Source organism: Gadus morhua, chromosome 12, assembly GCF_902167405.1.
Source record: "Gadus morhua chromosome 12, gadMor3.0, whole genome shotgun sequence".
Taxonomy (NCBI): domain Eukaryota; kingdom Metazoa; phylum Chordata; class Actinopteri; order Gadiformes; family Gadidae; genus Gadus; species Gadus morhua.
Window position 1 is genome coordinate 9,343,854 of NC_044059.1, and position 26,988 is coordinate 9,370,841.

The following is a 26,988-nucleotide window of genomic DNA, read 5'->3' on the forward strand; positions in this document are numbered from 1 at the left end:
TCTCTTTTTTTAGGTTATCCATACTTTGGACACTCACAGAACCCCTAACACCCTCCTCGCCACCGAGCCAGCCGAGCTAGTTCGCGTCAAACAGTTGTATTTCCAAGTAGAGCCGGAGAGAACAGCGTAATTCCGATTTTTTGGAATTCTGAAAGTCTCCTGCCTAATAACTGGGATGGTATTCATCCTTTAATTTGATACATTTTTTGCATGAAATAATACAGTTTGTATATGAAACCAATTTCATTGTATTTCTTTGTAGTTCTTCCTCGCAAAGGGCTTCTACAATCTTCGTCCTTTGGTTAGTTGACGCCCTACATTTACTGATTAGTTGGATATCAATGTTTTTTTGTCTTATTTTATGTTTGACTTTGACTTCTTTGTGTCATAGAACCTATATATTATCTGTTAATGTGAAATGTAAAGGCTGAAATGTACTTGCATGAAGAAAGAAATAGCATAACATATGAGAAGCTTTCGCAAGAACTTTCATTGAATACAATAAATAAACACAATGGAAAGCAATTAAAAAAAATTGAAAGCAACTGATTGCCAGTCAGGATATGCAATGTTTTATTAACAATTACAAGTTATATATGAAAAACAAGTGGAATGTTTACGCTGTTGGAAAACAAGTCTTTCTGGAGTTGTATTCTTCTTACAAAAAGTGAGGAAAAGAAAACGGCACACAGTGTGCCTGTTAAGAACACTATTAAGTTGTTACGTTGTAATGTTTTCATCTGTATTAATATTTATACATCAGGTCAACACCTATTTACATTAATGTCTTGAAACACAGTAGCGGCTCTAAACGCACCAAAAGAGCCCCTGTCAAGAATCAATACTTAACTTACTAACATTTTAATATTAAAAGCCCCCCACTTGAAGATGAAGACCGTTATAACTCAGTGGAGAGATTTGATGGAGATTGATCAACACATTACATCTCATTCGCCAAGGTCAACCTTAAGCTATCCAATGTAAAGTTAGCATAAAAGTTAGCATGTTGTTTTCCCCCCCTAAACCCTCGTTTTCGGCTGGTGGAGGAGTGGTGTGGCTGGGATTAACTGTATCTAGACGTCACCCCGTCTAGAGTATTACCCCACTATTACAGCACACAATAGCGGGAAAGCGATAGGTTGCGTGTGTGTGGTGATACTTTCCTCGTCCAAAAAACCATCTGTTCTTCTCCGGGGGCCCAGTTATTTGTTTGAGTCTTGGCTGCCGTCAACAGAGACTTTTAAAGTTGATGGAATGGTCGGAATGTGTTAAGGCCAGACCTTCTGCAACCTCTTTTCTTGCTTAGCCGCGGAAACATCTAGTGATTGCCTCTTTTGGGTGGTTTACTCTGACTTATGTCAAGTTCCAGCAAAGGACCTAGACGTCTTTTAGGGGAGGGGGGAGGGAAATAAAATATACAATGTCAGAAACTTGTTGGAAACCGGCTTGATATAAATACAAATAATCCTCTTGAGGTTGTAAGATATCTCTTCTATAGATATATGGTCTACTGTTTTAATGTGTATGCATGCTTGAAGGGGTGGTCAAAGTTCAACATTCACTAAACCTGTCAACTATTCTTAGTTTAAATATTAAAAAAATAACATTTAATAATTCTATCATCAATAAATTATTATTCCTTCAACGATGATCAATTCCTGATCTTTCTCCGTAAATTAGTTCTAAATGTCATGTGACCCTCATAACTCTTTTACGTCCATTCGAGGGAGCGTGTGAAGACCGCCGGATGAAGTCCTTATAGTTTCAGATGGCCTTATCACACTTCCTGCTCTGCCCCATGGCACTTGTGTTGATTCAATGTGAACTTTTATGGTTTGTCGACAGGACATTGCGTAACATGTCTAGCATTGGCTTAGGGCTGAGTATGTTTGTTGTCAGAATTAGATTCAATAAGATTACTACCACTGTTCATGGAAAGTGAGCGACCTCTAAACTCTCTCTCTCTCTCTCTCTCTCTCTCTCTCTCTCTCTCTCTCTCTCTCTCTCTCTCTCTCTCTCTCTCTCTCTCTCTCTCTCTCTCTCTCTCTCTTTCTCTCTCTCTCTCTCTCTCTCTCTCGTGTTTGTACCTGTCTCTCCCCCTATATCTCCCCCTCCCCTTCGCTCCTTCTCTCACCTTCCCCCATTTATCCTCCCCCCTCTTCCCTATCTCCTTATCCCTCTCTCCCTTCTCTTAACTGCCTGCCTTCTCCCACTCTGGTTGTGTCTCTCTGTCTCTCCCTCCCTTCTCTGTCTCTCTCTGGTTCTGCTGGCTCTCCCCCACCCTCTCTCCCTCCCCCTCTCCCCCCCCCCCCCCCTCTCTGGTTTTGTACCTGACTATATCCGGCCGTTCTTGACGTCTCCGATGGCACCCCACACGTCAAATAGGAAGACATCCGGGAAGGCAAAGTCCCCCAGGACCGAGTCCAGGGCCTCGGCGAAGTCGTCAGGGTTTTTCTTGTCCTTCCCCGCCTCCACGATTGTGGTCGCTGGGGAGAAGGAGGAAGATGATGAAGACGATGACAAAGACGACACATGTAAGGGTGCATTCATGACTTGACCAGAATGCTGAAGTTCTGCATGTCCTCCCGCCCCTCCAACTCAAATCTAGAACCATTGTTTTAATAAGATTTAGTCCAAAGTTAAGGACGTAAATACTTTATATCCAAGCCTTAAATGTAAGACCTTTTTATGGTTGTATTCATATTTTCAAATGTCTCAGTCCAGCAAGATTACTTTTTTTTAACTCTTAATAAGGGACAAAGGAATACACTGACTTTCCTTCCGCAGGCAGTTTTACATCACATATTCAACTGATGTGAACTGCCTCTAAACAAACAATCACTCCAAAGATAGCCTGTATGTGTGTGTGTGTGTATGTGTGTGTGCCCCCCCCCCCCCCCCCGCCCTTCTCCTCATCCTATATGTGGACTAAACATCCATTAAGCTCTCTGTGTACAAAGGACACTATTCCTCCGAGCCCTGGGAAATATAGCCATTACTAGATGACATCAGAGGAATGCAACCTTGCAATTCGTAAAGAAATGCATAAACAGTGTCTCTGTTAGACATCAGACTATTCCTTATAGGGCATGTTCTGTTCTCCCTTGACTCCACAAGTAACGCTGAATAGAGTGGGGAAAGTGTTGGTTCACTTTCCGGAACACTCCAGCATGCCTAAATTTGACTCCAAAGGTTCAAAATGTTTGTTTGTCCACAAGAGGATCCACTAAGGGGAGGGACGGCTGATGGAACTTTTCAATTTTATAGATAAGCAGATAAAAGCCTTTGTGTCTTGATTCAGATGTCACTTGAAAGCAAGCTTAGATTGTGACTCAAAAGGTTCAAGATGTTTGTTTGTTAACAGGAGGGTAGTTAAACTAGGAGGTGGGACAGCTGATATGAGTTTTTACTTAAAGCGGCACATCAAAGTATTTGCGGTTTGGTTCGGATTTCACTTGAAAGCATTTAAAATTTAACGTAAAAACTCCAGTTAAACATGAGGTGTGTGGAGAACTCTACAAACATTTAATTGATAGCAGGAGTCGGCAAGGCTATCCGAGGAGAGACTAATGTCTTTGATGGGGAACAATTGGGGCGAAATGCTTTGCTGCTTGCTCAATGACGTATGCTAAGCTAGTTAGCAGTAGGTCGCTTTCCAAAAACGACCAAAAAAGTTGTTATGTAAGGTGCAACATAGATAGTAATTATTATTAACATAATTATTGTATACACTTTTGTGTTTATTTATATTATTACCCATAATATGGTTATTAATTTGATAGTAGTAGTTGTAGTCATAGTTGTTAGAATAGTAGTTGTAGCAGCTGTAGTAGTAGTAGTAGTGGTGGTAGTGGTAGTAGTGGTGGTAGTGGTAGTAGTAGTAGTAGTAGTGGTGGTAGTAGTAATAGTAGTAGTAGTAGTAGTGGTGGTAGTAGTAATAGTAGTAGTAGTAGTGGTGGTAGTAGTAGTAGTGCTGGTAGTAGTAGCAGCTGTAGTAGTAGTAGTAGTGGTGGTAGTGGTAGTAGTAGTAGTAGTGGTGGTAGTAGTAGTAGTAGTAGTGGTGGTAGTAGTAATAGTAGTAGTAGTAGAAGTAGTAGTAGTAGTAGTAGCAGCTGTAGTAGTAATAGTAGTAGTAGTAGAAGTAGTAGTAGCAGCTGTAGTAGTAGTAGTAGTAATGGTGGAAGTGGTAGTAGTAGTAGTAGTGGTGGTAGTAGTAGTGGTGGTAGTAGTAATAGTAGTAGTAGTAGTAGTGGTGGTAGTAGTGGTGGTGTTATTAGTAGTAGTGTTGGTAGTAGTAGTGGTGGTGTTATTAGTAGTAGTAGTAGTGGTAGTAGTAGTAGTAGTAGTAGCGGTGGTAGTAATAGTAGTGGTAGTGGTGGTTGTAATAGTAGTAGTAGTAGTAGTGGTGTTAGTAGTAATGGTAGTAGTAGTAGTGGTAGTAGTAGTAGTAGTGGTAGTAGTAATAGTAGTAGTAGTAGTAGTGGTGGTAGTAGTGGTAGTGGTGGTGTTATTAGTAGTAGTAGTGGTGGTAGTAGTAGTAGTGGTAGTGGTGGTTGTAATAGTAGTAGTAGTAGTAGTAGTGGTGTTAGTAGTAATGGTAGTAGTAGTAGTAGTAGTGGTAGTAGTAGTAGTAGTAGTAGTGGTGTTAGTAGTAATAGTAGTAGTAGTAGTGGTAGTAGTAGTAGTAGTAGTGGTGGTAGTGGTGGTGTTATTAGTAGTAGTAGTGTTGGTAGTAGTAGTGGTGGTGTTATTATTAGTAGTAGTGGTGGTAGTAGTAGTGGTGGTGTTATTAGTAGTGGTAGTGGTGGTAGTAGTAGTAGTGGTAGTGGTGGTTGTAATAGTAGTAGTAGTAGTAGTGGTGTTAGTAGTAATGGTAGTAGTAGTAGTAGTAGTGGTAGTAGTAGTAGTGGTGGTAGTGGTGGTGGTAGTGGTAGTGGTGGTAGTGGTGGTGTTATTAGTAGTAGTAGTAGTGGTGGTAGTAGTAATAGTAGTAGAAGTAGTAGTAGTGGTGGTAGTAGTAGTGGTATCTTACCCAGTTCCAGATCTCTGATGCCCATGTAGCTCTCTAGCAGGTCATCCACCTTCTTGGTGGCCTGTTCCTCAAACTCATCGGGCTGCCAGAGGAAACACTTGTTATATGTATGTATATACTTCTTGATTTAAGGCCATAGCATCCATCATTAGAGTCAGAACATTCACAGACTTGAACCACAGGGGCCTGAGCTTGTGGTTTATAGTGAGTGTGTTATTGTGAAGATATGCTTGTTTATTGTATTATAAACCGATTACTCTTGGCAAAATATGAAATCTACAAACAGTGCATAGCGATGTGTCTGGGTCTTAGCTTCCTTTGCTCTGGTCTGTGTTTGTGTGTACCTGTTTGTGGTAAGGGCCCTTGTTTGTGTTTGAAAGTGTGTTAGATTGAGACTGGCCTTAGGGCAGGGGTGGGAGTGGCTGAAGGGTTGTATACAAATGTGTGAGTGTGTATTATTGTATCTGTGTGAGAAAACTCGCGCACATATAATCAAACACACTGATACATAGGTATACACGCACACATCCAACGCGTAAACACACTCATGCATACACACACACAATAAACTTGCACACATATATTTGTGTATGTGTGTGCGCGTGCGTGCGTGTGTGTCTGCGCGCGTGCGTGCCTGTGCGTGCTTGTGTGCGCATGCGTGTGTGTAATCACCGTTTCCTGGACGGTGGCGGAGCCTCTGGAGCGTAGACGCAGTGTCTCTTTTCCGTTCACCATCTTCCCCTCGCTGGACTTTGGTGCCCTGGTCCTCATTCCGATCATATCTGGACCGCACACACACACACACACACACGCACGCGCACACACGCACACACACACACACACACACACACACACACACACACACACACACACACACGCTTTAATTCGCCGATGGACATCAAGACAACAGTTTGTTTTCACAGACTTTAAAGGGGAATTCCAAGGCCATTATACAATTAACATTCATTACCAAAAATTTACTTTGCATGTTTAATTTGCAAAGTAGTGAAGGAATCAATAAAATAATAATGTGTTTTTTGTATTAAACTAAATTATTAAGCTCAAACACATGATGTTCCTATAACTATGTGGTATTGAACTATTCCATAGTCGAACAAGGCTTTTCTCTCGCCGCTCTGCCCCAACCGGAGCCGGCGGCCATCTTGTCCCCAGCTCTGCTGCTAGGAGAAGGGTCCAGCTGCAGGCTTGGGCGTTTCCGGCATGACACAAGAACGCCCATTAGGCGTTCCTGGTAGCTTTTCATCGACCAATCACGAGGTGTTTCGAGAGGCATACTGGGTTTCGCAAGGCATACTGCGAAGCACAGTTGCAAAGAGCATACTATGTTTTCCTTCCTTAATGGCAATTTTACCTCTCTCGTTAGATTTAGCAATCATGGAGCCCCCACTTGGCTAACGTTAGTTCTATGCTACCCGTACTTGAAACTGCTGTTTGAGAAAATCTAACTAGCGAATGTTCCGGAAGTTGACAGCCGTGCGAAGGCTCAGCGCATGCTCAGAGTGTTTCTCTGTTGAAGTGAACGAAGATTATTTTTCTTCCTGGTGGGGCTAACCGCTAGCCAAATATGTCCATGGTGTGGACTTGGGACCGTTAAATATCCCAGGATGCATTTCGCATTTTGCATTTCGCATTCCTGCTTTAAAATATCAGTTTGTAAGCTATAAAATAGGCTATATAGGAACATTTTAAAAGTATAACAAAGATGGAGGCCTATTCAACATATTTGCATACTATTGTTTTAAAATGAAAGAGGGGTTTCGTTTTACATAATTTGTTTATTGTATAAGTCGCTGATGGAGGAAACCCATCGCAACGGAAATCCCGGTCGGATCCATCTGATTGGTGTGTGTGTGTGTGTGTGTGTGTGTGTGTGTGTGTGTGTGTGTGTGTGTGTGTGTGTGTGTGTGTGTGTGTGTGTGTGTGTGCGTGCGTGTGTTTCTATTCTATTGTATACAGTGTTACCCTTTACGTTTCATTTGATGAAAACGACAGTGTTACCCCTTATGTTTTTTTACCATGATGACTGATGAAAGACAACAGTGTTACCCCTAATATTTTATGTGACAAGGACAATTATTTATTTATTTTCAAATCTGTTTTTTTTTCATGACGACCAATAAATTACGAGAGTGTTACCCCTTATATTTTATTTGACAAAGACAACAGTGTGACCCCTTATTTTTTTTTCATGACGACCAATAATAAACAACAGTGTTACCCCTTATGTTTTTTTTCATGACGACCAAAGAAAAACGACAGTGTCACCCCTCATGTTTCATTTGATAAAAACGACAGTGTTACCCCCTATGTTTTATTCGATACATTTCGACAGTGTTACCCCTTATGGATTTTTCATGACGACAGATAAAAAACGACAGTGTTACCCTTTACGTTTCATTTGATAAAAACGATAGTGTTACCCCTTATATTTTTTTCCCATGATGACTGATGAAAAACAACAGTTTTTCCCCTTATATTTTATATGACAACGACAATTTTTTTTTTTTTATGTTTTTTTTTCATGACGACCAATAAAAAACGAAAGTGGTACCCCTGTCGTCGTTTTTGCAGGGATCCAAATCTGAGCTGTTTTAGAGTATTAACCTCCGAAATTATCAATGCACCATGTAGACACTTAAAGTCAACACAATGGTTATACTTGACTTTATAATTTGCATCAAATAGAGATAAGAGTCTTCCAACAGAGGACATCAACCGGACTTGAACCCCCGTCTTTTTTGGATATTTGATAAAAACGACATTGTTACCCCTTATGTTTTTTTCATGACGACCGATAAAAAACGACAGCAATACCCCTTATGTTTTTTTTCATGAAGACCAAAGAAAAATTACAGCGTCACCCCTCATGTTTCATTTGATAAAAACGACAGTGTTACCCCTTATGTTCTTTCATGACGACTGATAATAAACGACAGTGTTACCCCTTATATTTTATTTGACAAAGTCACCCCTCATGTTTCATTTGATAAAAACGACAGTGTTACCCCTTATGTTTTATTCGATACATTTCGACAGTGTTACCCCTTATGTTTTTTTCATGACGACCGATAAAAAACGACAGTGTTACCCCTTATGTTTTTTTTCAGGGCGACCAAAGAAAAATGACAGTGTCACCCCTCATGTTTCATTTGATAAAAACGACAGTGTTACCCCTTATGTTTTTTTCATGACGACCGATTAAAAACGACAGTGTTACCCCTTATGTTTCATTTGATAAAAACGGCAGTGTTACCCCTCATGTTTCATTTGATTAAAATGACAGTGTTACCCCTTATGTTTTTTTTCGTGACGACCAAAGAAAAACAACAGTGTAACACTATGTTTTATTTGATCAATATCTACAGGTTTACCCCTTATGTTTATTTCATGACGGCCGATAAAAAACGACAGAGTTACCCCTTATGTTTTTTTCATGACGACCGATAAAAAACAACAGTGTTACCCCTTATGTTTTTTTCATGACGACCGATAAAAACAACAGTGTTACCCCTTGTGTTTTTTTTCATGACGACCAATAAAAAAACAACGGTGTTACCCCTTATGGTTTTTTTCATGACGACCGATATAAAACGACAGCGGTACCCCTGTCAACGTTTTTGCAGGGATCCGAACCTGAGCTGTTTGGAGTATTAACCTCCGAACTTATCAATGCACCATCAAGACACCGACTAATGTTAACACAATGGTTATACTTGACTTTATAATTTGCATAAAATAGAGATAAGAGTCTTCCAACAGAGGACATCAACCGGACTTGAACCTCGGTCTCCAGGGGGTTAGCTCACAGCTCTCTCCACTTCCCACTGAGAATTATTTTTTAAAAATGTCTGTGGTTATATATGACGTTTCAAATTAAACATTGTGTTTTCCACAGAAATTGAGCCGCGGTCACCAGTGGGTTAGGCAGAGTACACTCCACTGCACCACTGAGGCGATGAAAATTCACAATGATCAATCATCAATAAAGAGGATATGCATGACATTAAAATGTATGTGGGTTTTTCTATTATTGCCCTTATGTCTTTTTTCATGACGACCAATAAAATACGACAGTGTTACCCCTTCTGGTTTTTTCATGACGACCGATAAAAACAACAGTGTTACCCCTTGTGTTTTTTTCATGACGACCAATAAAAAACAACAGCGTTACCCCTTATGTTTTTTTTCATGACGGTCGATAAAAAATGACAGTGATACCCCTTATGTTTTTTTCATGACGACTGATAAAAAACGACAGTGTTACCCCTTATGGTTTTTTTCATGGCGACCAAAGAAAAATGACAGTGTCACCCCTCATGTTTAATTTGATAAAAACGACAGTGTTACCCCTTCTGTTTTTTTCATGACGACCGATTAAAAACGACAGTGTTACCCCTTATGTTTCATTTGATAAAAACAACAGTGTTACCCCTTGTGTTTTTTTCATGACGACCAATAAAAAACAACAGCGTTACCCCTTATGTTTTTTTTCATGACGGTCGATAAAAAATGACAGTGATACCCCTTATGTTTTTTTCATGACGACTGATAAAAAACGACAGTGTTACCCCTTATGGTTTTTTTCATGGCGACCAAAGAAAAATGACAGTGTCACCCCTCATGTTTAATTTGATAAAAACGACAGTGTTACCCCTTATGTTTTTTTTCATGACGACCAAAGAAAAACAACAGTGTAACAGTATGTTTTATTTGATCAATATCTACAGGTTTACCCCTTATGTTTATTTCATGACGGCCGACAAAAAACAACAGTGTTACCCCTTGTGTTTTTTTTCATGACGACCAATAAAAAAACAACGGTGTTACCCCTTATGGTTTTTTTCATGACGACCGATATAAAAAGACAGCGGTACCCCTGTCGACGTTTTTGCAGGAATCCGAACCTGAGCTGTTTGGAGTATTAACCTCCGAACTTATCAATGCACCATCAAGACACCGACTGAAGTTAACACAATGGTTATACTTGACTTTATAATTCGCATAAAATAGAGATAAGAGCATTCCAACAGAGGACATCAACCAGACTTGAACCTCGGTCTCCAGCGGGTTAGCTCACAGCTCTCTCCACTTCCCACTGAGAATTATTTTTTAAAAATGTCTGTGGTTATATAAGACGTTTCAAATTAAACATTGTGTTTTCCACAGAAATTGAGCCGCGGTCGCCAGTGGGTTAGGCAGAGTACACTCCACTGCACCACTGAGGCGATGAAAATTCACAATGATCAATCATCAATAAAGAGGATATGCATGACATTAAAATGTATGTGGGTTTTTTCTATTATTGCCCTTATGTCTTTTTTCATGACGACCAATAAAATACGACAGTGTTACCCCTTCTGGTTTTTTCATGACGACCGATAAAAACAACAGTGTTACCCCTTGTGTTTTTTTCATGACGACCAATAAAAAACAACAGCGTTACCCCTTATGTTTTTTTTCATGACGACCGATAAAAAACGACAGTGATACCCCGTATGGTTTTTTCATGACGACCGATAAAAAACGACAGTGTTACCCCTTATGGTTTTTTTCATGGCGACCAAAGAAAAATGACAGTGTCACCCCTCATGTTTCATTTGATAAAAACGACAGTGTTACCCCTTATGTTTTTTTCATGACGACCGATTAAAAACGACAGTGTTACCCCTTCTGTTTCACTTGATAAAAACGACAGTGCTACCCCTTATGTTTTTTTCATGACGACCGATTAAAAACGACAGTGTTACCCCTTCTGTTTCACTTGATAAAAACGGCGGTGTTACCCCTTGTGTTTTTTTTCATGACGACCAATAGAAAAACAACGGTGTTACCCCTTATGGTTTTTTTCATGATGACCAATAAAAAACAACAGTGTTACCCCTTCTGTTTCACTTGATAAAAACGGCAGTGTTACCCCTCATGTTTCATTTGATTAAAATGACAGTGTTACCCCTTATGTTTTTTTTCATGACGACCAAAGAAAAACAACAGTGTAACAGTATGTTTTATTTGATCAATATCTACAGGTTTACCCCTTATGTTTATTTCATGACGGCCGATGAAAAACGACAGAGTTACCCCTTATGTTTTTTTTCATGACGACCTATAAAAAACAACAGTGTTACCCCTTATGTTTTTTTTCATGACGACCGATAAAAAACGACAGTGTTACCCCTTACGTTTTTTTTCATGACGACTGATAAAAAACGACAGTGTTATCCCTTATGTTTTTTTTCATGATGACCAATAAAAAACAACAGTGTTACCCCTTGTGTTTTTTTTCATGACGACCTATAAAAAACAACAGTGTTACCCCTTATGTTTTTTTTCATGACGACCGATAAAAAACGACAGTGTTACCCCTTACGTTTTTTTTCATGAGGACTGATAAAAAACTACAGTGATATCCCTTATGTTTTTTTTCATGATGACCAATAAAAAACAACAGTGTTACCCCTTGTGTTTTTTTTCATGACGACCTATAAAAAACAACAGTGTTACCCCTTATGTTTTTTTTCATGACGACCGATAAAAAACGACAGTGTTACCCCTTACGTTTTTTTTCATGAGGACTGATAAAAAACTACAGTGATATCCCTTATGTTTTTTTTCATGATGACCAATAAAAAACAACAGTGTTACCCCTTATGTTTTTTTCATGACGACCGATTAAAAACGACAGTGTTACCCCTTCTGTTTCACTTGATAAAAACGGCGGTGTTACCCCTTGTGTTTTTTTTCATGACGACCAATAGAAAAACAACGGTGTTACCCCTTATGGTTTTTTTCATGATGACCAATAAAAAACAACAGTGTTACCCCTTCTGTTTCACTTGATAAAAACGGCAGTGTTACCCCTCATGTTTCATTTGATTAAAATGACAGTGTTACCCCTTATGTTTTTTTTCATGACGACCAAAGAAAAACAACAGTGTAACAGTATGTTTTATTTGATCAATATCTACAGGTTTACCCCTTATGTTTATTTCATGACGGCCGATGAAAAACGACAGAGTTACCCCTTATGTTTTTTTTCATGACGACCTATAAAAAACAACAGTGTTACCCCTTATGTTTTTTTTCATGACGACCGATAAAAAACGACAGTGTTACCCCTTACGTTTTTTTTCATGACGACTGATAAAAAACGACAGTGTTATCCCTTATGTTTTTTTTCATGATGACCAATAAAAAACAACAGTGTTACCCCTTGTGTTTTTTTTCATGACGACCTATAAAAAACAACAGTGTTACCCCTTATGTTTTTTTTCATGACGACCGATAAAAAACGACAGTGTTACCCCTTACGTTTTTTTTCATGAGGACTGATAAAAAACTACAGTGATATCCCTTATGTTTTTTTTCATGATGACCAATAAAAAACAACAGTGTTACCCCTTGTGTTTTTTTTCATGACGACCTATAAAAAACAACAGTGTTACCCCTTATGTTTTTTTTCATGACGACCGATAAAAAACGACAGTGTTACCCCTTACGTTTTTTTTCATGAGGACTGATAAAAAACTACAGTGATATCCCTTATGTTTTTTTTCATGATGACCAATAAAAAACAACAGTGTTACCCCTTATGTTTTTTTCATGACGACCGATTAAAAACGACAGTGTTACCCCTTCTGTTTCACTTGATAAAAACGGCAGTGTTACCCCTCATGTTTCATTTGATTAAAATGACAGTGTTACCCCTTATGTTTTTTTTCATGACGACCAAAGAAAAACAACAGTGTAACAGTATGTTTTATTTGATCAATATCTACAGGTTTACCCCTTATGTTTATTTCATGACGGCCGATGAAAAACGACAGAGTTACCCCTTATGTTTTTTTTCATGACGACCTATAAAAAACAACAGTGTTACCCCTTATGTTTTTTTTCATGACGACCGATAAAAAACGACAGTGTTACCCCTTACGTTTTTTTTCATGACGACTGATAAAAAACGACAGTGTTATCCCTTATGTTTTTTTTCATGATGACCAATAAAAAACAACAGTGTTACCCCTTGTGTTTTTTTTCATGACGACCTATAAAAAACAACAGTGTTACCCCTTATGTTTTTTTTCATGACGACCGATAAAAAACGACAGTGTTACCCCTTACGTTTTTTTTCATGAGGACTGATAAAAAACTACAGTGATATCCCTTATGTTTTTTTTCATGATGACCAATAAAAAACAACAGTGTTACCCCTTATGTTCTTTTTCATGACGACCAAAGAAAAACGACAGTGTTACCCCAAATGGTTTTTTTCATGACGACCAATTAAAAACAACAGTGTTGCCCCTTAAGTCTTTTTTCATGACGACCAATAAAAAACGACTTATATTTTATTTGACAAAGACAACAGTGTTACCCCTTATGTTGTTTTTCATGAAGACCAATAAAAAACAACAGCGTTACCCCTTGTGGTTTTTTCCATGACGACCAAAGAAAAACAACAGTGTTACCCCCTTTGTTTTATTTGATGAATATCGACAGTATACCCCTTATGTTTATTTCATGACGGCCGATAGAAAACAACAGAGTTAGCCCTCATGTTTTTTCCATGTTGACCAATAAATAACGACAGCTGTACCCCAGTCGACATTTTTGCAGGGATCCGAACCTGAGCTGTTAAGAGTATCAACCTCCGAACTTATCAATGCACCAACAAGACACCGAATAAAGTCAACACAATTGTTATACTTGACTTTATAATTCGCATGAAATAGAGATAAGGATATCAGAGGCCATCTACCGGACTTGAACCCCGGTCTCCAGGGGGTTAACCTCCGAACTTATCAATGCACCAACAAGACACCTAATAAAGTCAACACAATTGTTATACTTGACTTTATAATTCGCATGAAATAGAGATAAGAGCAACAGAGGCCATCTACCGGACTTGAACCCCGGTCTCCAGGGGGTTAGCTCACAGCTCTAACCACTGCACCACTGAGGCAATGACAATACAAAATGATCAATCATCAATAAAGAGGATATACATGACATTAAAATGTATGTGTGTTTTTCTATTATTTCCCTTATGTTTTTTTCATGACGACTGATGAAAAACTACAGTGTTACCCCTTATATTTTATTTGACAAAGACAACAGTGTTACCCCTTATGTTTTTCTTCATGACGACAAATAAAAAACAACATTGTTACCCCTTGTGTTTTTTTTCATGACGACCAATCAAAAACAACAGTGTTACCCCTTCTGGTTTTTTTCATGACGACCAAAGAAAAATTGCAGTGTCACCCCTCATGTTTCATTTGATAAAAACGACAGTGTTACCCCTTATGTTTTTTTCATGACGACCGATAAAAAACGACAGTGTTACCCCTTATTTTTCATTTCATTAAAAAGACAGTGTTACCCCTCATGTTTCATTTGATTAAAACGACAGTGTGTGAAAAACAACAGTGTTACCCCCTATGTTTTATTTGATAAATATCGACAGTGTTACCCCTTTTGTTTTTTTCATGACGACCGATAAAAAACAACAGTGTCATAGATCGCCATCTAGCAGAGAGTTGTAAGCACTTTCCACCCTTTTCGGTGGAGGAATTGGACTCCCCAAGCAATGTTATACTTAAAAGGAGCAAGTAAGTTACATATTAATTTAGTCTTTCGGCCTGCAGCATATAAACAAAATGAGGCAACTGTCCCATATTTCTAACTGCATTTGAAGTAGACATTGAGACTCACAAAAAATGGACGCTAAAGGACAGTGATCATGATTTGTCTCAATATCAGAATAACAACAATGGGTCCAATAGCAATGGCTGGTGGAATGGCCACGAAGAAGGTCTGTATATGCAGTGTAAGCTTGTCCAGGCCCTGCAAGTCAGGATGTAGGCTATGAATCTGAATGAAAAGTAGGTAAATAGGTAGTGGCCATCCCCAAAATGCACCAGAATACAGGAAATCAAATGTATTAAATTCAAAAAAAAATATGAGGGGGGGGGGGAAACCTCAGACCCCAGTCTGTTACTGTGCCCCACCAACATGTTTGATCGCCAGCCGCCACTGAGAATGACCAATGGAAATAATTCTCTTCACAATTTGAATTGGTTTTAAATATGGTACAGTGGTCATTTGTTTAGCCAATTCATGTTAAACAATGAGGGTTTTGATTGACCCGAGGGAGAGGGGGCCTTTGATCGAGCGTTTGTGTTTTTTTTGTTTTTGTTATCATTGCTTTATTGGCCTAATCTGAGGAGAAATCTATGCCATAAACAGACATTTTATAGGCCTTTATTACACTGGTCTTCTCAATGCCGTGGAACGCTCCGTTCACTTGCAAGGGTAGCAGTCCGGTAACTTGTCAACCCCAGCGTCTTCGGTTGCTAAGCGACGTCAACGTCTTATAGCAGACTATTTCACTGCTGATCAACACTACGAATGCTGGTAACGAATAAATTGTAAAAAGACACACCATGTGAAGTTATTTGCCAAATAAGATTTGAAAAGCTTTGGAAGTTTATTTACAACACTATTTACATGGTTTCGGAGTAGTACACTTTGTAATTTTAATACAGTTCAGCGAGAAAGGCGACAAAGAATAAGAAGGGGGCGTTCCAGTCTGCGTAAACGGGAACTCCCACCACACGAGAACGCCCATCTGCAGTGGGATGATATTGGCTGCTAGGGGTCCAGTAGGTCGACATGGGCGGGGCCCGCCAGGCATTCAAACCCTCTAATTAACAGCTGTGATTCCCATCTCCTCCCAGGCTATCCTGCTTTCTCCTGCGTCAAATTTTAGAGAGTCGCTTGTGATCAATCACGCGGTGCATCCGTGAGTCTACAATCAGTCAGGGGAATCAACATTGCTGATGGCAGGAGATAAAGAGAGAAGAAACGAGGAGGTCAAAGAACAGACGTTACAGCTTGATGTGCCCCTGGTGAAGGTATTTCACCCAGACTGAGTAGCGTGTGTGGGTGTTTGCATGCATGTGTGTTGCCGAGAGTTACCCGGCCGACAGGCGGATAACTCTACCCCCTCACCATAAAGTGTTTCTGCACTAGCCATTCATTTGGTTACCTAATTCAAATAAAAAGTGTGTGTCTGGTCCGAGGAGTTAACAAACACCTGTGATGTTCGATTTGTTATCCTTGTTTTCTAAGTGTGTCTTGGCCTTAAGCCAGGTTCTGTTGGGCCAGCCAATGTGTCTCCTGATGTTAAGTATTTACACGCTCGCATTTCTGATCTTCTGCTTGTCTCTGGTACACTGCTTTTGTAATTAGCGTCATAAATCACATTGCGTGTGAAACCTAATCCATCATATTCAAACATCCAATTAGTGGGGACTATGCAGTCACCGTTGCTAGGGGGAGAGGCGGTGGTTGTTTTAATTATTAACCGGCCCTAATTTGCTTTCACAGACCAATAAGCGATTTGATTGACAGGTGTGTTCAGTGAAATAGGTTGTGCGTGTCGGCTAGGGTCACGCATGCGTCTGTGTATTGTCTAGTTATATAGATATCATGTCCAGTGGTAAATTCACTTTCACAAGGAAACCTAATCATACACAACCTTCCTATTTGCTTTGTATTGTGCTGAAATATAAGGGCCAACCCTAATGCAATGTATTTGACTATTCTGCACTATAGGGGGTTCTTGGGACTTTTGTTTCACCTCTCTTAAAGTAAGTTAAGATGATGGATACTTTAGAAATGGAGATGGGGTGATGGTTCACATTACAGTGATCATTGAGGAAATCACCTTTTTAGATTAACCCTGGTGTTTATTGTTGAGTTGTTGGCCTTGCTTGCATAAGTGCAGCTTCAACGCTTTGTAGTTCTGTGAGTGTTCTGAGCAATATTCAATGCAACAGGAATCTACAGCGATGGGAAGGATCATGAGACCCCTCTTGGGCCCCAAGCCAACATCTCTATTTTTTCCTTTGGATCCCGAACAGACCTGACGCGCCCTAACCCTACCCCGTACGGAATACGCTCCGAGGGGTACTGATTGGCCACAGGAAGTGACCTCACGTGTGGACTGCGTTTCCTGTCTGATAAGCCCGGGCCTGGGATTAATGAACACGGGGAGGTACATGCACTTCAACTAAACGCTTTTGTATACTTTTGTATTTTAGAATGTATGTCCGGCATATAAAAAAAACTGAGGAAATTGAGGTGTGGTGGGAGCAGCCCAGCAGCCAATGTGTATCCTGAAAGACTCGTTCTGAAGTGCTTTTGAGCAAAGCACTTTGGATGTCCGACGGGAGTGGAACTCCAAAGACATGCAGCGTAACGTTGTTGCCCCCAGGAAAAAAGCGCAATTCAACACTGGCAAAACATGATCAAATGAACTATGAAAATAGGAATTGTGTTACTTGATGTCATGATAGGGGTGGTGATATGGGCATGATATGGGCTTCAGTATCTCAGGGTGCATGCTGAGGTATAGATTTGTCATACACAATTGCTCCTCGGTTTAAAGTAAGGGCCAGGGCTCCCAACTGCGACCAAATGGTTGCATTTTGCGACCAGAATTTGACAGTGTGCGAACGAATTTTCCATCTGGTCGCGCATGTGCGACCAGTAAATTGCCCTTCTTTTTTTTTTACACGTTAAACATGGAAGAGGCGCGTCAATGAATCCGGAATCTTTAGCAGGCCAATGAGTGTAAGAAGGATAGGGAATGGCGCTAATGTGTCGAGGGGGTCCTAGAGATTATCGAGCACGCGTAAACGTCTGTGCAAAGGAGAAAGATTTCACAACCAAACCGTTGGGATAGATGAGAATCACAATAAAATGTGACACTGAATTTGAAACAGCACATTGTAATTTCGGCATATATTATCAAAATAGTTATTAGTAATAAAGTGGAAATTAGTAGAAATGTGAATATTTGGTTGGCATGTTGATTAACGGTGTGTGCCCCTAAAATTTCTGGTTGCACCCCTACAATTTTCAGTTAGGGGCCACAGTGCTCCTAGTGAAAAAAATAAGTCTGGAGCCCCTGAAGGGACTACGTACAGCGAGCTGTTCATTATCAGGAAATCAAACCCAGGCAGGGGGCTGCAGGACTCCGACGGGAAACCTAGGGGGGGTCTTGAGTCATGCTGTGATAACAGGCTGCGGAATGCTGCGATTGACCAATCAGAATTGAGTATTCATCAAAGCCCTGTACTTATATGCATTACACAATGGTTAGTTCTGACCAAGTTATTTGATTGGACAAGAGGCATTCAGTTAGTCTGACACTATCAGACTAATATGCAAATGCATATTAGTATGGAACATGGATTTTCAGGGGCGTAATCAAAGGATGCAGAACAAAAATGCCTCTGGACACAATTGGATAGAACCTATAACCAATCAGAGCAGCGAAACGTGTGACACATCAACTGCAGCCATCTTGGTTGTTTATGAAAATAAGGTGCTCCTCTTGGCGGTCTTGATTTCAAACACGCTCCTAATTAAATAAACGGTTGTGATTGGCCCGATCTGGGCCAGTTCTGCTGGAAATCTGTCCAAAAGAGAGAGGACCAGATGCATTTGCGAAAGCAAATAAAACATGAGCGCGCAGATTCATCTGGTGTCCAGTCTAGCATTCCATTAGTGCTGATAGAGAGTATAAAAGAGACATGTTGGCAGACACTTTTTTCACTGGCTGCACAACAATAAATACAGAATAAATAATAAACATTCAGAAAAGTGTACATGATACAAAGTATAGCTGGCCGGCGATAACGTGCAGACCTAGGCATGGTAGCATTCCAGAGAGCAGGGAAAGGACGGAGTAATAAAAAATTTGACTTCTGATAATAATAATAATCTGTTGGACCTTATTACTTTAAACTAATTCCTGGTGCTTGTAGAGCTATTGTATAAAAGCAATATCACAAGGACGCCTGGCTGTGATTAGCTGTGGTTAGGTTACTCACAGCCACTCAAGTAGGCTACCTACGCCTGGACTGTATCCCAGCCGTGATGGTATTCAGTATACCAACACTCCCTCCTGGGTGATGTTGAATAAGGGGCTATGTGTGAGGGAATGCTGCCTCTCCAAGCAACAGAGGACAACATTAACTCTATTTTGCTCCCTCACTGTATACAATGGCTGGACAGTTTCTAGCACGGAAGTGTGGGGCGAATGAAAGGTGTACGTGAGGAAGTACACACTTAATCACACTTAATCACTGTGTGTGTGTGTGTGTGTGTGTGTGTGTGTGTGTGTGTGTGTGTGTGTGTGTGTGTGTGTGTGTGTGTGTGTGTGTGTGTGTGTGTGTGTGTTTGTGTGTGTGTGTGTGTGTGTGTGTGTGTGTGTGTGTGTGTGTGTGTGTGTGTGTGTGTGTGTGTGTGTGTGTGTGTGTGTGTGTTTTTGGTAGAGTGTAAGTTTGGCTTCCCAGCAATTGTTCTGCAGTATATCTGACAACTATTGTTTAAACACACTATACTTCCTACATTTTCTCAGCAGTAGTGGTCAATTTCATCTTTATAATGACACAATTACATTGGGATAGGTCATTATATTTCTATATTAGTGTATGTTCATTTGAAAGAAAGAACTTGCGAATTAAAAATAACTCAGTGAGTTGAATGTGTGTCATGTGGAAAACACTTTGGCAAGACCCTTTGAAACGTCTGTGTCTGAACCTTTAGTATGTTTATAAGACAAGTCTCTGAACATACACACACACCCCTACAGCATTATACCCGGGATGAATTACAAGCTGGACAAATATAAACATTCATGACTTTTTTTAAATTAAATAGGCCTACATGCCGGAATCCCCTATGGTTACAAGCATTGTTCCAGTTAAATCAAGATAATGGCTAGGGTTGTTTTTCTTTAGGCCTACATGGTTCATTTTAAGTGAGAGAGCTGATACAACTTGTAAGTACAAACCAAGGTTATTAATAGTAGGCCTATACAGTTATTTTTACATTTACATTAACAATTATATCTAGGGCATTCAGCAGACACTTTTATCCAAAGCAACTGTACAATATGTCCAATAAATGTACAACAAGTAAATTTGTCAGTGGAAATTAAAACAACACTATATTGCTGTCGTGCAGTAGGAGTTTGGATTCAATTGTATGCGTTGACTCAACTGAACGGGATGTAGTGATCGTATCTGGTCAAAGGAGGGCGCTGCATCCACAACTATGTTTCTACAAATTAAATGTGACCCGATTTTCAGTAAAAAAAAAAGAAGGTAAATCTGTAAAACTACATCGTTGGTGTTTCCCATGAGATTATGAGTTTATGATATATCTTATACGACGACCTGGCCACTATATTTACAACGGGTCAGATGACAGAGCAAGGCATCCCGTCTCTCTCCACCAGCTGCTTACTCCAGATGTGGACCAAGCAGAGGCTGCTGCAGAAGTCGCGTTCAGCTTTTGCATATGTGCCACGTCATCGTGCTCATTTGAATAATCCGGATGCTGTCGCTAGAGGGCGCCAGAGAATCAGGCTGGACAATTCAGACCTTCTCTACTGGGCCTTCAGCTTGTTCATGCAGACGTGCCTTTAATTATAGCTACCAGATCACCTATATTTTATGTGTCCAAACTGTAAAAAACAATTCACTGGTGTGTGTGTGTGTGTGTGTGTGTGTGTGTGTGTGTGTGTGTGTGTGTGTGTGTGTGTGTGTGTGTGTGTGTGTGTGTGTGTGTGTGTGTGTGTGTGTGTGTGTGTGTGTGTGTGTGTGTGTGTGTGTGTGTGTGTGTGTAAAACTTAAATAAAGTGAGTACACAAATAATGATTTGTATTGAAATAAACTCCACTGCCACCCTGGGTGGGCGAGTCGTGTCTCCCATCAGGACTCACCGAAGGCCTTCTTGGGTTCCACCAGCCGCAGGGTGAACGGCACCCCCCGCGGCTGCTCCTTCAGCATCTTGGCCACCTCGTAGTGCCGACAGCCCACGATGCTCTGGTCGTTGATGGCTTCGATGTGGTCCCCGACGCAGACCGTCTTCAGCTGGTCTATGGTGCTGCCTTCCTTTATTCTCTGGAGGAAAGGTCAGTGCAAAGTGGTGTCAGCGAGTAGCCCAAAGCTAAGCTAGGCGGTGACACCCGAGACCGATAGCAGAAGGGTAAATCACCAAATCACAAAGGAATTTTGGGGATTAATAAAGTTCTCTCTCTCTCTCTCTCTCTCTCTCTCTCTCTCTCTCTCTCTCTCTCTCTCTCTCTCTCTCTCTCTCTCTCTCTCTCTCTCTCTCTCTCTCTCTCTCTCTCTCTCTCTCTCTCTCTCTCTCTCTCTCTCTCTCTACACAATTCATGAAAATATTATTACAATTAAGAGAAATTCCTTAAAAGGGTCTGTTCTGTTATATAATCCTAACTGTTCTTATGTCCCGTTGTAACCCCTAACTGTTTTATGATACCGCTATCGTCATGGTTTCCTTATCCTCCACCTTGATGAAGGCGTAGCCGGCTCCGTTGTCCGTGATGGTGAGGCCCAGGGCGTCTTCCGTCTTGGTCACCTCCACCTCCTTGGTCTCCCCCCGGACGTGGGCGAAGATGAAGTCCTCCAGGCCGATCTGCCCCCCCAGCAGCTTCTGCATGTCCACCTTGTGTGAGTTCAAGGTGCAGAACAAGATCTAAGGAGTGAGAAACCAAAACAGAGCTTAGGTCGCTTTGAGAATGAGGGATCATGGTTGGTAGAGAAGATGTAGAGAGAAGCAAATTCATTCAAAGTGGACCAAGTTACATAGGGTGCGATAAGGAATAAAAACTTTATGATGCCATATGGCCCTGTGTATCCACTATACCCTGAATCCACTATTTAATTATGGAACAGAGCTTATACTCCTTACTGAAGTCAGAAGTCCCATCTGTGTATATGTGAGTCCGTTTTATAAATGTTGTATTCACTCGATTTACATACGTCCACCACTTTGTTGAACACTAGAGGGCAGCATGGTTTCAGAAACCTGCACAGGTAGAAATAGTATTTTCTTGGGAAATTGAAAACGGATTAAGTCAGACTTGAAAACACATATAGGATTCGGTAATAACTTAAAATAGATGTCATTCTATCTCTGATGTTTGTTAGAGAGGAACTTGTGTTCCATCAAAATAGCATTGTTAAACTCAGTCAGCAGGGGCAGTGGAGTGTCAAGCTTTTGGATGTCTCAGTCAAAGATAAATAGCCTCTGCCCTATTATGTCAGATCCCAAAGGTATGCCACCGGGCGCCTACACAGACGTCCTTGAGGCAGGCCTCACCACTGCTTCATTAAGGAACTGTATCTGAAATCTGTACGATTTTTCAGATAAAAGCATGGATAAAAAGAAATAGTCAATACAGAGTTAAAGTAAATGCAAATGTTGTAACACTGCATTTACATTTAATGTTGGTGGTATTTCACAACCAAAAAGACCACACACACACACACAGGTGATTCTCAACGAGTGGTTGTCAATGGAGTGATCTAATTGGTCTTTCATTGCCATCTGAGTGCAGTTCAAGGCCATGCTATGTGACTGCCTGAAAAAAGGTAATCGGTTGCCACGAAAGCATGATCAAAAGATCCACGTCTTAGCTTCCCCAATCAAGCATGTTCAATCAGGCTTCCCATAAACTCTCTGAGCCTGACTTCAGTCACTCACTGGATAAGCCTACTCAAAGGCGATAGAGCCATGGGGGTTAATGTTTCTCTATATTGTTAATGTAAACAGATTTCCAATACCTGCGTGCATTAGTCGTCTGTGTTTGTATTGTTAATCGGTGCGAAATTATTACCAATCTGTTTGAAGAGATTGACAATCCGTGCTTGCATTTGTAATCCGTGTGAACCACAATTCATGTAAGGCCTAAATGTCTCCATCTGTACTCATACAGACATGAAAAAATAGGGTTGGTCCACCGAATACAACTTTTAATAGACACGTTGTTGTTCACATGTACAGGGTTTCCGCCAGAAAAGGTGTTAGTTAAGGTGGTGTAGTTTTCCGGGGGGGGGTAGGCGTGGGAACCCCTGATGCATATGATGTAAAACTGTTTATGGCAATACAACCACGAAAACAGTGAGGGTCAGCCAGGTATATCAGTGTATTGTATGATGCATTTTTAAGCGCTGGGTCAAACGGGAACTGGGGCTCTGAGTGTGTCACCCTGAAAAAAACATACAATTGTCCCCGAAAAAAGGTCAGGCCCTTGTTCTGTATTTTGCGGCTTGTAAATGGTTGTGAAATGAAAGTAACAGCTGAGCATCAGTTCCTGTACAGCCTCAGTGCATTTTAAAGGTTACCACATCAATTTCCTACGAAGAAGACCTACGTTTCAAACTTCAAAGCCTGGGTCGTCACCTTGTGGAATGCACTGAAACCCAATACAACATATTTTCATAATTGTATGCCTTGAGTACACGACCAGCTCTGTTATAAACTATAAGACCATATCAGCCACCAATTCATTAATTTGTTCATCAGTGAGGGTTTATTTCATTTGTTTTAGCCGCATACTACATATATTATGTCAAAATTAGCTACTTATGTTGAGTAGGCCTTTTTGCTACAGAAGCCTACTTATATAGCCATCGTTTCAATGGCCTATGTAAATAACATAATATACTGTGATCTGTCTGTTACTTTGTTCAGCTCCTGATAACATAACTTGTCTGGTCGTGAAAGTGATTTCATATCATATGGCATTGCAGATTAATCATTATAATTATATAGGGAAGTACTATAATTCTTTGACTTAACAAAATTTTACGTATAGTGGATCTAAAGGAAACTTGTTACAAGCAGGTGTAAACAGCTTTGAATGTGTAGCTTCAGTCTCTGTGTGTGCTGATAAGCCGGTCAAGGTCACTTCCTATGGAATGTATGAAGACACATATCTCAGCCATTCAATTCATTTACCCCTTCGCGTGCGACTGCTTGTTTTGCACCAGCGTGTTAGATTGGCCTTGGCAGCGCCGCCGCCGATAAGCATGCGATAAGACCAATGTCAGCCTCTTATCTTAATGTGTATTACCTGAGGATACGACCATAGTGTACATTATCTCCTTCTGTGTGTCTTATTTTCCACCCTCCCCCTGACTCACTCTCTCTGTCCATCCCCCTCTCCCTGTGAATATATATAGACCATATATATATATACACACCTTCCACGCACGCATCCAGCCTGCACACACACACTAGGTGTCTGATAAAAGAGTAATGTAGCTTGTGACCACACATTGTTACCAAATCATTCAAGAAATCCACTTTCCATTTAAACTGAATCTGTTGAATGACGTAGCCGGACAGAGAGTATCCAGAACATCGAGTTCTGTTCCATTTAGCTATGGCAGTTGTATTACGAATGTATCCACACAATGACAAATTGTGTTTGGAAATCAAACGGATCATAAGAACATGTTCTGTTCAGATACACTGTCAAAGTGATTCTTTTAACTTGTTCATGCTAAGTTGTTCCAAAATAGATATAAAAAGTCAGATCTGTTTTTTCCCTAATGTGACCAACATTAGGGAAATGTTGGTCACATTAGGGAATGTTGGTCACATTAGGGAAAAAGCAGATCTGACTTTTATGCAATTTAAATTGGCCATTTTAATGCCTCAGCCATCTATCTTCATTTAAAATCTTCAGTGACACAATACAATTAGTACAATATTTAACGCAAGATGCTGGGTTCAAAACCCCTGATACACTGCGCTTCACATGAAGGTTTCTTCCAATCTTATCAGTATGATTCCCCTTTATCTGCTGTATGTGCAGAGGTGGGAATTAACGAAAACTTTGTTACTGTAATTAAGTATGGTTTTTAGTCCTGTAGAAGACGAATTTCTAGCAAAAAAGTTTCTAGAAAAACAGTTCCGCTGCTGAAATTCAAAACTGATTTGTTCATCGGCGCAAAGTACATCTTCATTTAATTTTTTATTTCATTTGAAGTTAGAATGGTTCCAACCCAAACAGTCTTTGAATTATATTAATATGATGTGCGGTTCAGTTAGCTTTGCACAGAAACAGCATGTAGAATGTCCCAGGGATACTTCTTTACTTTTATACTTTGAATACATTTCAGAGCCTGTAATTTTCCACTTTTACTTAAGTAAGGAAGTTGAATCAGTACTTCTACTTTACTAGAGCCTTTCTATAAACAAGTATCTGTTCTTCTACTTTAGTGAAGAATGTGCACTTTTGCCACCGCTGCCTACTCCGTCACCCGTCAAACTAAAGATAATTTTTAGTTTATTTATTTGCATTATTGATCCCGACAACGGATTGAATTAGTGCCGGCCCAGACAGCTGGTGGCGACGAGGTGTAACCCTCTTCAGCGAGCGCATCATGGAAACGCTGTCGGAAGAGCCGAAATGTAACACCTTCCCCCAGCACCAGACAAAACCCGACACAGACCTCGACTGACCACCGCGCTTACAGTGCTGATTACTACCGTATCATTATCACCGTCAGACATACATTTAACCAAAACAATGCCACGTACAAAACAAACAGCAAGCCGTTATTCTGGTTATTGGTTATCATATCTCAGCAGGGTTCAAAAAGGCTTTTGTTTTTGCTATCTGCCAAACCGGAAAAAAGCCTACCTGCCAATTAAGCATTTTAATATGTAACCCCTGCAATGTTTTACCGGCCAGATGATCCGATCTATCCACCGTTGGCTTTCAGCTTAATTTCTACCTGGCCAGGAAGTGCAGTCAACCGTGAACAAAACAATAGCTCTCTCCTCAACCCGGGTGAACTCTTAGCTTGTGTAGTACAAATTAAAATGGATGCCTTACCTCAGAGGCGGAGATGTTGAACACCTCTGCGATTTTGGCGTACAGCTCCTTGACGTTGGTGAAGCCGCTGATGCGTCCCGTGGGGCTCCCGTGGGCCAGCTGGGTGTGGAACACGAGCCTGGGCCTGGGATACTCCGCTGGGCCCGCCAGAGGTGGCGACGGAGGGGGCAGCGGGGGTGCCGTGGGTTCCGAGCCCTCCGGGTTAGGGCCGGTCGTCTGGCTTTGGGCCTTCGGTTCGTCATTTGGGGCCCCTGTCTCCGGAGCCGCCGCCGCCGCCGCTGCAATCGCCACAGTCTCCTCCTCGGTCTGGGGGCTCTTGGCCTCTCCGTTCTCCATGGGCTCCGTTCTTGACCGTAGTCGTCTTCGTACCGGAGCCTGGGTTGTGTGCTTCTCTGGCCGGGGCGCAGAGAAACTGTCCCTGCTGCTGTCGGGAGCACCTAGTAGAACACCTAGGGCAGCTCGCTGGGGGCGCTGAATTAGTGATGAGGGTAGCTAGGTAACAGCCGCAGGCCGTAAAGAGGCCTTGCTTGTCCCCCACAGTGGAGGAACCTGATCCGTAGTAGGCCGGGGATCATGTGAATGACACCCGAGCCCTGGCTAATTCGCGCAAGGAGCTTCTTTATAACACAAGACATCGTTACGTCAAGGTTAACAGACTCAATCAGAGCGTTAGACATGCTGCACATGAATGATGAGTGTCTGAGTGTAGGCCTGATTAGTCAAGTGTCGACTATTAGGGAAGTTGTTTTACTATATTGATGAATAAGAGAAAGGGGGAAGGATGCCACATGGGAAATGGATGCAGACAATGTGTCAGTGTTGGAGGTAAGGTGATACCTTATAATAGGTGAGAGGCCCCTCCCCACCAACCCTTACCCCACACCCCCCTACAAGACCTCAACCTTATCGGAGGAAGGGTCTGTATGGCCAAGCCGTGACCTTTTTCACCTCTGCACACTGACATGAACAATGGCAGATAGCCTGATGCACAGGTGTTTCATGTCTGACGCGTCTCAAAGGGCTTTACAGGGAAACGTTTAGTATTGTGGCGACCCGCGTATGGGGATCCTGGGAGTTAAGTGTTTTCAGTTGATGAAATGGGGTTTTAAAGTCTTTGTTTGTTGTTGGGTTGAGTGGGGGTTGATGGGTTCGGGGTGTTGTTTAGTTGTGTGTTGTTCAATGCTACTATGTATTTATCGTTATA

At 41.0% G+C, this 26,988-nt stretch overlaps 1 protein-coding gene across 1 annotated transcript; it reads right to left on the minus strand.

Moving 5' to 3' along the window:
• Window positions 1–556: 556 nt before the first annotated feature.
• Window positions 557–26,626, minus strand: gipc3 (GIPC PDZ domain containing family, member 3). The gene is made up of 7 exons (XM_030373104.1): window positions 25,785–26,626; window positions 21,443–21,628; window positions 20,853–21,033; window positions 5,705–5,814; window positions 5,033–5,114; window positions 2,331–2,486; window positions 557–1,385 (listed from the first exon to the last, which is right to left on the minus strand). The coding sequence occupies exons 1-6, from the start codon at window positions 26,118–26,120 to the stop codon at window positions 2,335–2,337; spliced, it is 1,047 nt and encodes a 348-aa protein (XP_030228964.1). The 5' UTR covers window positions 26,121–26,626; the 3' UTR covers window positions 557–1,385; window positions 2,331–2,334.
• Between the last annotated feature and the right edge of the window lie 362 nt (window positions 26,627–26,988).

Coding starts and splice junctions, on each gene's coding strand:
- gipc3 (XM_030373104.1), bottom strand. CDS start 26,120: ATGGAGAACGGAGAGGCCAAGAGCCCCCAGACCGAGGAGGAGACTGTG. Junction 21,034..21,442: donor CCGGCTACGCCTTCATCAAG/GTGGAGGATAAG, acceptor CCTTTCCTCCAG/AGAATAAAGGAAGGCAGCAC. Junction 5,115..5,704: donor CCGCCACCGTCCAGGAAACG/GTGATTACACAC, acceptor TTCCTCTGGCAG/CCCGATGAGTTTGAGGAACA.